General features: G+C 39.9%; 1 protein-coding gene across 1 annotated transcript; it reads left to right on the top strand.

Moving 5' to 3' along the window:
- The first annotated feature begins 736 nt into the window (after positions 1-736).
- On the top strand, positions 737-8,411 carry tmem168a (transmembrane protein 168a). The gene is made up of 5 exons (XM_077235018.1): positions 737-827; positions 1,548-2,703; positions 3,367-3,509; positions 6,078-6,343; positions 7,114-8,411. Exons 2-5 carry the CDS (start codon positions 1,615-1,617, stop codon positions 7,659-7,661), a joined length of 2,046 nt encoding a protein of 681 aa, XP_077091133.1. The 5' UTR covers positions 737-827; positions 1,548-1,614; the 3' UTR covers positions 7,662-8,411.
- The last annotated feature ends 255 nt before the right edge of the window (positions 8,412-8,666 follow it).

The following is an 8,666-nucleotide window of genomic DNA, read 5'->3' as shown; positions in this document are numbered from 1 at the left end:
TAGTCTTGTTTTCTCGGGAAATAAATCAAAATTAAGTGAGTTTTTGCTTAAAACAAGCAAAATTATCTGCCAATAGGGTAAAAAAAAATCTTGTTTCTATTTGAATTAACATTATTTCTCTTACCCCATTGGCAGATAATTTTGCTTTTTTTAAGCAAAAACTCACTTAATTTTGATTAATTCCCCCGGAAAACAAAACATAATATCTCATGTCATTTTACTCATCTAGTAAATGCATCTTGATTTATGAAATGTTTGATATTTGGACTAGAAACAAGACAAAAATACTAAGTAAGAAAAGTATTTTTTTTTTGCAGTTTATCCACAGCAGTAGAAAAGCTTATAGCTTGCCCATCATGAAAATCTAAAATTTTGTTTTCTAATGTCAACTGCAAAAAGGAAAAAAAGAGAAGACTCTGTTTTCTTCACAGGTACAATCAGCCCACAGATACAAACACAACGCTTTGAAATTATAATTTATATTTATAAAATTATATTTTCTTAGTAAATATACTGTAGGCTAGGTGTGTATATAGGCTAGCTTTAGTTTTGGCACATGGAAAAAGTAAATAAGCAACACATCATAGCACAGGATATTTTTTTCTTTATTATAAACAGAAAGCCGTTTACATGTTTCGTCATATGTATATCTCCGATAAACAACCCGACTAGTGTGTGACATCACCTGAAAATAGATCATGGATGTGGAGAAAATAATTTCTAGGCAGATTTTACACTTTGCATTTGACCCTTTTGAGCCGCCGTAGTTTGGAGTCCGGAAGCACCATGGCAATCGGGAAACTAAAAACTGTTTGCTATAAAGAAATGTAAGAATAATTCTGCTTATATGTTTTACTTTCGAACAACGATTACCTGAATTACAAAAGCTAGTCGTAAATACTAATTTGTTTAAAATGTAATTGCGGTATTTTAATACTTTCAAAGTATTTACAGTGTTAAAGTTGAGAGTGTCTAACGTTAGTCTGGTCTGGTCTAGGCTGATCATGTGGCATTTTCACATCTGACATCTATTAATCTTGAACATTGGCACTCGTAATATATTAAACAGGATCTGTCATCTTATGTCTGTTATGTATACGTACATCGTTGTCAGGAAATCGAATGACCATCATGTGTGCAAAACATATCATCTCTCTTTGTGTAGCCTATGTATACAAGTATTAAGATGGAACGGGGCTAGTTGTCACACCTTTTTACTCCATTCACAATGAATATTTCTCTGGTTTAGGATTTATAAAAAAATGTATTTTCTGTTTACATACAGTTAAATACAGTATAATAACTATTTATGAAATTGGACTTGAGATATATATATAAACCATGCTATTGTTTGATTGCAGATTCAAAATGAGAATAATCTTCTTTTTTTCCATCATTTACCAGGATGCCTTTTTAAGATGATAATGTAATTTTGAGATGACATGCATGCTCGATACATGTATATTATATGGATGTGATTTTGATTATTTTAGAATTGTATCACTGACTTAAGTAACTCTCTACCCCCCAATTATTATTGATTTCAGTGGAATGCCTCAACATTATCTTTCCTAGTGTTGGAGGAGGCCTAATCCTCTGCGATCATACTCAAAAATGTCAGGCCAAGAGGAATTGGACAAGGGTGTGGACATGTGGTCCTCTCTCCGCTGTCTGGGGTATCTCTCCAGCTTCAACCTCCTGGTCGCTGTGTGCTTGGGAATGTACGTACGATGGGAGCAGACCTCAGAATCCATGATTCTGGTCATTTTCATCCTGGGTTTGTTCGTTTCAGCCATAGCTTGTATCCTCTACTACTACTTTTCAATGGAGTCGGCCAGTTTATGTCTCTTCCACCTGTGGTTCGGCTTCTTGCAGGGTCTCCTGTGCTTCCTGAACTTCCCCTCTCTGGAGAAAGACATAAAGGAACAAGTCACAAACTACCTGTTGCTCTCTAGCGTAGCTGTTCTGTCGCTCTGGGCCCTAACAGAACGTCTGTGCGGTAGTGCTAAGTATAAACCAGTCGTTCTGACCTCACCTGAGCTCCTAGAGCTCCTGGGATTTGGTGTAGCAAGCATCAGCTTGGTTTTCCACAAATCACTAGCCATGATTGCTCTGACTTTTGCTTTAATGGCCCTTATTGTGGACCTTCGCATGAAGTCACCCTTGGCTCTCCCTAATCTTGCCTCCTTTGCTGTAATCACCGCCCTTACCTTCTTCCAATCCTTGGAGATCCAAACAAACCCCTTCGTGCTCAGCTGCTTCCTGGGACGGCTTGTATGCGAGCCCCTTCTAGACGTCTACTTCAGTGGCTTGTCGGCGACAGAACGCTGGAAGCAGTTTCTCTCAGTTGGCCGCCTGTGGAGGATATTTTCTCTGTTTCCGCTGGCATTCGTTGAGCTGGCGTTCTTTGTGCTCTGTGCTCTAAAGCTGGGTAACATGAAAGCCTGGTACCTGGTCATCCCTGGCTTCTGCGTCTTTGGCCTCCTTTGGATCCTGTGCCACATGGTGTTCCTTGTCACACTATGGTGCTTCCACACCAAGCTGAGCGAGTGTCAGAAGATGTGGGCGACCCAGCGCTCACAAACGCTCGATTTGGAGAGGATCATGGCCTCCAGGGGCATTCGTCATTTCTGCCTCATCTCCGAACGGCTGGTACTCTTCTGCCTGATGTCCACTGTCATACTAGGGGCTGTTTCATGGCAGGTAAAGCATGATTAATGCTTTTTATAATCAATCTCATCTATCTAAATATCAAAAATTCAGTTTATACTTGACATTAACATCCAACTCTGATGAATCATTCTGCATTATGATACTATTATTATTCTTTAATTTAAAAATAAAAAAATTATGGCATCGTTTACTCAACCTCACGTTGTTCCAAACCTGTGGAACACTAAAGAATATATTTCGAAAAATGTCTCATATGTAATGTTAAATGGGGACAACTCAATAAAACAGCTATCAGTCCTTAGGCACAAGTGCCTAATCTAAACTTTATAGTAATCCACTTGAGGTTTAATGTTAAGATATGAATTCTGCAATGAGTCATTAGAAGCAATTACAACCTTGCTAATATTACCCAGCATGTGAAGCAAATGCTGTGTTTTATTTCTTTAACAAATGTGATTTTTACCAACAAAAGCAATATGCTGGTGAGTCAGATCATCAGATGACATATTCAGGCTGTAGTACACTTAATTCAATTGAACAGGTCTGAAAACAATGGCTGTGTCTGGAACTGAATACTAGCATTTATTCACTGAAAACTTAGACTGAAGTTAGACTGTGTTTATTGCATGTACAACTGTCCTTCCCTTTGAATTCACTTCATAATTGTTGATCACTGAGGGTTCATCTCCGCAGGTCAATTCTGGACTCTTCTTGAGTGTGTTTTTAGTGGTACTGCCACTGGAGTCTCTGGCTCATGGATTCTTCCATGAACTGGGCAGCTGCTTGGGAGGCACCTGCGTTGGGTATGCGGTGGTCATTCCCACTTACTACAGCAGGTAAAATCATTCAATGGATATATGGCATACAAAGGCATTTTCTAACTTGCATGTTGTTCACATGTTTTCTTGCAGAAAGTAGCTTATTGATGGTTTATATAACATACATTAATACCCAAAGAACTGGTTTTCTGAGGAATCATATTTCTTAGAATCAATTCACAAGCATTTGCACTTTTTAATTTAACAGAATCTTTTATGCAAAGTGACATACAAGGGAGAAATATGGTGCAGTATATCATACAGGAACAATATTAGCAGCAATTCAGAGAAAATAAATCAATTCAGAGAAGTGCTATTATTTATGCTTGTGGATTAATTACATACATTAATTAATTATGCATTGTTTCTTCATTTTGTTTCAATCCGTATAAGCTGATTATATGTACCCATAGATATAGATGCCTCATTATTTGCCCTTTCAATGGGCCGCTATACATAAGCCGTCCGCCATATTGGAGCGGTCCGTGAACATTCGAGAGCAAGTTGACTGAGCATCTGAAACCGTAATTAGACACATCAATGAATATCTATATATGAAATAGACTTCAGCAGATGCTTTTGCTAAACTCAATACAAGAAGTTGAAGGCGTTAGCTGACACGACATTAAAAAGTTATCATAGTAAAAGTAAAAACATGTAATATTGAGTTAAAGATTCAAGATTGCAAGATGGCGGGTGCGCCGTATAGGTAGGTTGGTAGGCATCTACCTATACATACCTATGTCTGTACCCACCTATTTTTTTCCTGATATTTGTCAATGTTTATTGCACTAAAACAGTTTTACATGAACTCTTTTCATCCTTTCTCTGACCCTTCAAATTATACAGTTTTTGCTACTGTACATTTATGACTTTTATAGTATATGTAAATTACCTATATTATGATTGACTAACCTTTGTTTACCAGCACAGTTCACATTGCTTTTCTTTAGGCTTGGTAAAGTTGCTGAATACCGTATAGTACTTGATATTTGAATCAGGCCGGTCGTACCCCACTGAGTTTTTGGTTATGATGTCACAACAATGATGTTAAAGTCATTACAAAAACAGCTTTGGATGTGTAGATAAATCAGAAAGATGATTAATATTCATAATTACAACATCAAGGGAAATAGTCTGCTGCCCTACTCTTTATCATCTTGAACGTGCATCTTGATCCAATGTCCAGAAAAAATAGAGGGGTGAAGAAACCACCCTGGATTGAATCACTATAAACACATGCTGGCATTAAATAAAGTCATAGCCTTTAATAAACTTGGTCTGTTGCTGGTTCCGCTGGGAGAAGCCTGTGCCATGCATACTGAGAGAGAGGGAGGGTGGGGTCCAGGGCAGGCCGTCAGTCAGGTCGCTGATTATGATGTCGATTAGGATGCAGCTCCACAGCCTCTTCACGCTCAGTATTCCAGCACTCTTGGTGAAAAGGCTATGCGTGGAGCAGGCACATGAGGGGAATGTAGCTAGGTGTAATCTTCCATCTGATGGGTACAGATCATGTTTTTACAATGACGAGGGCCTCTTGGGAAGATGAGAGGGGAGGGAGGGATGAGAGAGAAATTCTCAGGTCGACGGGCTTGTTTTTCATTCGTAACAGATGCCGTAGTTCTGTTTCTTCTCACATTTAAAGGGAATGAGCTCTGGCCATCATCCAAATATTCAGATAGTTCACCCAGAAAGCATTTTAATAGTTTATAAAAAAACGCAAAAAATTCATTAGTCCTTTTGAATGAAATCTTGTTTATCTGTTCTGATAAAAGCCTTGTAGCTGCTAAACTTCGTGTGGAATTCGAGTGGAAAGATATTTCAGCAAATTATTTGCCTTTAGTCATGATATTATTTTTGGTGCTTAAATTGTTGTTGTGTTTAGGAATGAGGGGCTCTGAGCCAGGGATGGGTTGAGCTGGGAAAAAAAACAAGATCTAAAGTAGTATAGAAAAGAATGGAGAAGAGGGAGAGAAGGATAGAGTCCTGACAAGCAAGCTCAGAGAAGCGGTCATTTCCACTTGAATAGCTCAGCACCTGCCTAGGTAGTTTTCATGGGTCACTGTGCCTTAGACTTGCCATTTCAGTCTTCAGCCAGGATGTCTACCTATGGGAAACACTGCCACCACAAATGCTTGGTCTTGGTTTTATAATCACAATCTTTGTGAAGCAAGGCTACAGGGGGTTATAATGGTTTTAATTGTTAATTGTCGACTTGTTATTAGCCAGTGCTCTTCTGGGTGATATTTACAGCAGGAAGTCTTGTCGTGCTCTTTTAGAAAGACAGGAGTTAGTTTGACCCTGCAAGGTGATGTCGAATTACTTGCTTGCATTTTCGTCATCCTTACTAAGGCCTTTGTCCATTTCTTTGAACCCTTTTCTCCATCTTACATTTTGCACTGCTTATTTTCAAGGCCTTTTTGTATTTACTCTCCATTGTGCTAATCCCTCTTCGTTCTTTTATACCTTGGTTAGTGTACACTCAGAAGGTCAAGTTGACCCAGTTAGCAATTCAGAAGCATCAGCCTCTTTTCCACATTTCACCCTTCGCTTTATCCTCTCTTTTTTTCCTCGACAACTTTGCAGTGCGGATGGTCAGCCATTGCTGTTGCCTCCAGGGCAAGTCCAGGAATTGCACTCCACAGCTACTCTGAATGCTGTGCAGCGACTCTTCTCCCACCACCTCATCCAGACCTTCGGATGTGATTACTCCACCAGTCTAAGCCTGGACACTCTGCAGGCCAAACTGCGCTCCTTTCTGGAGCTCTGCACTGCCGAAGGCCCACGGCACGACACTTACATCCTATACTACAGCGGCCACACGCTTCCCAGCGGAGACTGGACTTTGGCAGGTAAGAGCTGGATAGCAATTGATAGGGCAGAATTTGTCTAAATTAACAGAGTTGAGGTTATGAATTGTAGCATGCAAAATATTGACGAAAACCCAAACTAAATCTTTATATCATGCAACAATCAGGAGTTATTTATATCATAGGTTCTCTCGAATGCTAAAATCACTATTGCTGTTTCAGGTCTTTGTAAAAGAGATCAAGAAATGAATGCTTTTATTTTAACTAGAATTTAGCAATTTATCGCTCTAAAAGCTCTCTGAACTGTAAATATATATCTTGGCTCCATCGCTCCACCATGCTTTATCTTCCTGCCTGTGTGTGCATCCTGTAACTCGGTGAGGTATTAATCCTCACGAGCGATATGGGATGTCACAGCCTCTGTCATAATGTTTGATCAGGCAGCCAGGAATCCTCATTCGGTTTCTGAACGAGGTAGTTGCCAAGTGTTATTCACAGTCCTCCCCGCAGCATTGCAAACTATCTTTTTATACCCTTACCGTGTTGCTTGCACCATCTCTCTCCGTTTCCCCTGCAGAAACAGCCTGTCACGTCTGTTTTCAACACTTTATGTATTTGTGAATGAGATTTCTTTAGTGAATGCAAACTGGTGAAATTTTACTTTATTGGATATTTGTATTGTGTGAACTTGTCTTGAGTTGGCAGACCTTTAAATAGCAAAAGGTTTGGTCCAGCTTATTCTGCACTGGAAAAGACTTTAAGATGCACTTGAGACCTTCTTGCGACTGATTGAAAACCTTTCTTGTCTGCAGGTGGTGATTACTTGCGTCTCCAGCAGATCCTCGATATGTGGAGAGAAAGGAACAGTGGGCTCTCCTCCCGCCTCATCCTGGTCCTGGACACTGAGAATTCTGCGCCATGGGTGAAGGCAGTGCAGAAGGTGGAAGGGATGTATGTTGCAGTACAGGGAGCCAAGATGAGCCCTCTCCAGGATGCCGAAGCCCAAGAAGCCCCCCGTCTGGGAGACTTCACCTCTGAGTGGGTGAAATATAACTGCGATCCTGACAGTGGCGTACAGTGGTCAGAGAGGGGTCGGGTCATCTCCGCAATATATGGCGTGTCCAAACCCTGGAGTGACTACGCCCTCCACCTGCCCACTGGGAGCGATGTGGCCAAGCACTGGAAAACACACTTCCCCAAGATCACGTACCCACTGGTGGCTGTAGCCAACTGGTGCTGCGGGCTCAACCTCCTGTGGCTGTGTAGTGTGTGTTTGCGCTGCGTCAGGAGACTGAAACTCTCTTGGTTCCCTCCCAGCATATTGGACACGGGGCAGGGGATCAAACTTGTCCGATCATAGGTGACCAATTGCTTTAGTTCTACATGATGTATATACATCACCATATATATTTTCTATGCAATTTTTGGGATTTCATTTATTGAGTGCTCAGTTGCCTTTTACTTTGAATGAAGCTTCCCATCAATAACTGATTACCAGTGTTGAATTCACATTCAGTCCTGTTCCTAGAGATCTATATTCCTCTTGAGTTTAGTCACTCTAATTTTCAATTGAACCCAAATGCTTTGATTTGAAGGTTCAGGAATGTTTGATTTGAGTTAGGACTAACCCTTGCAGGTATGTCGAACTTTAGGAACAGGATTGAGCACCATTTTCAAATGTTGACTTCTTCTGTTTATCTGTACCCTATATACACAATATAGCCACTGTCTTATATCATATGAATATGTGCTCTTTCACAATATTGAGACTGTCAGTGCCAAGTGCCTTCTGTTTAATTTATGAGGTTTTAAGTGGATTTTCTCTGGATGTGGGTGAAATACGTGTATTGCAATGAATTCAGTCTCAGGCAAAGTTAAACAAGAAATCTCAATTGTTTTTTTAGAAGGTTGTTACTGATTTTGTTTTTGCCAAGAAGAAAAGCAGGTCTGGTTTAGTTGTTCCTCAAGACCTCTTCAACAGCCAATGTTTAAACCATATCATGCCATAATGTATTTTGTATTTTCAGTGGGGTTTTTGTTTTCAAGAGTTGACCTTTATTAATTCTTTATCAACAGTCCAGCATCCTTTAATAAAGACTGTTTAAAATTAGCAGCTTGGTAAGGTGTTCCAGCATGTGCGATATACCTCGGTTTAGTGATGATTAGCTAGCATCAATTGTTCTGTTAATAACGACCAGCACTTTGTGTGTCTTAATCGGCTTCCTAGTCAGTTAACTGTCCAGGAGGTTGGCAATTTCTAGGACTGTCCCATTAATTGCAGTGCTATAAAACATCCATCCTAAAATTTCCCACAATTTTCTAATATACATTATATGATAACATTTACAATGCATTAGGCTTTAAA

The sequence above is a fragment of the Siphateles boraxobius genome, unplaced genomic scaffold (genome assembly GCF_051911475.1).
Source record: "Siphateles boraxobius isolate OS27281-9 unplaced genomic scaffold, OSU_SipBor_1 19, whole genome shotgun sequence".
Taxonomy (NCBI): domain Eukaryota; kingdom Metazoa; phylum Chordata; class Actinopteri; order Cypriniformes; family Leuciscidae; genus Siphateles; species Siphateles boraxobius.
Note: the sequence above shows the minus strand (reverse complement) of the source record. Positions and strands in the feature narration are given on the sequence as shown.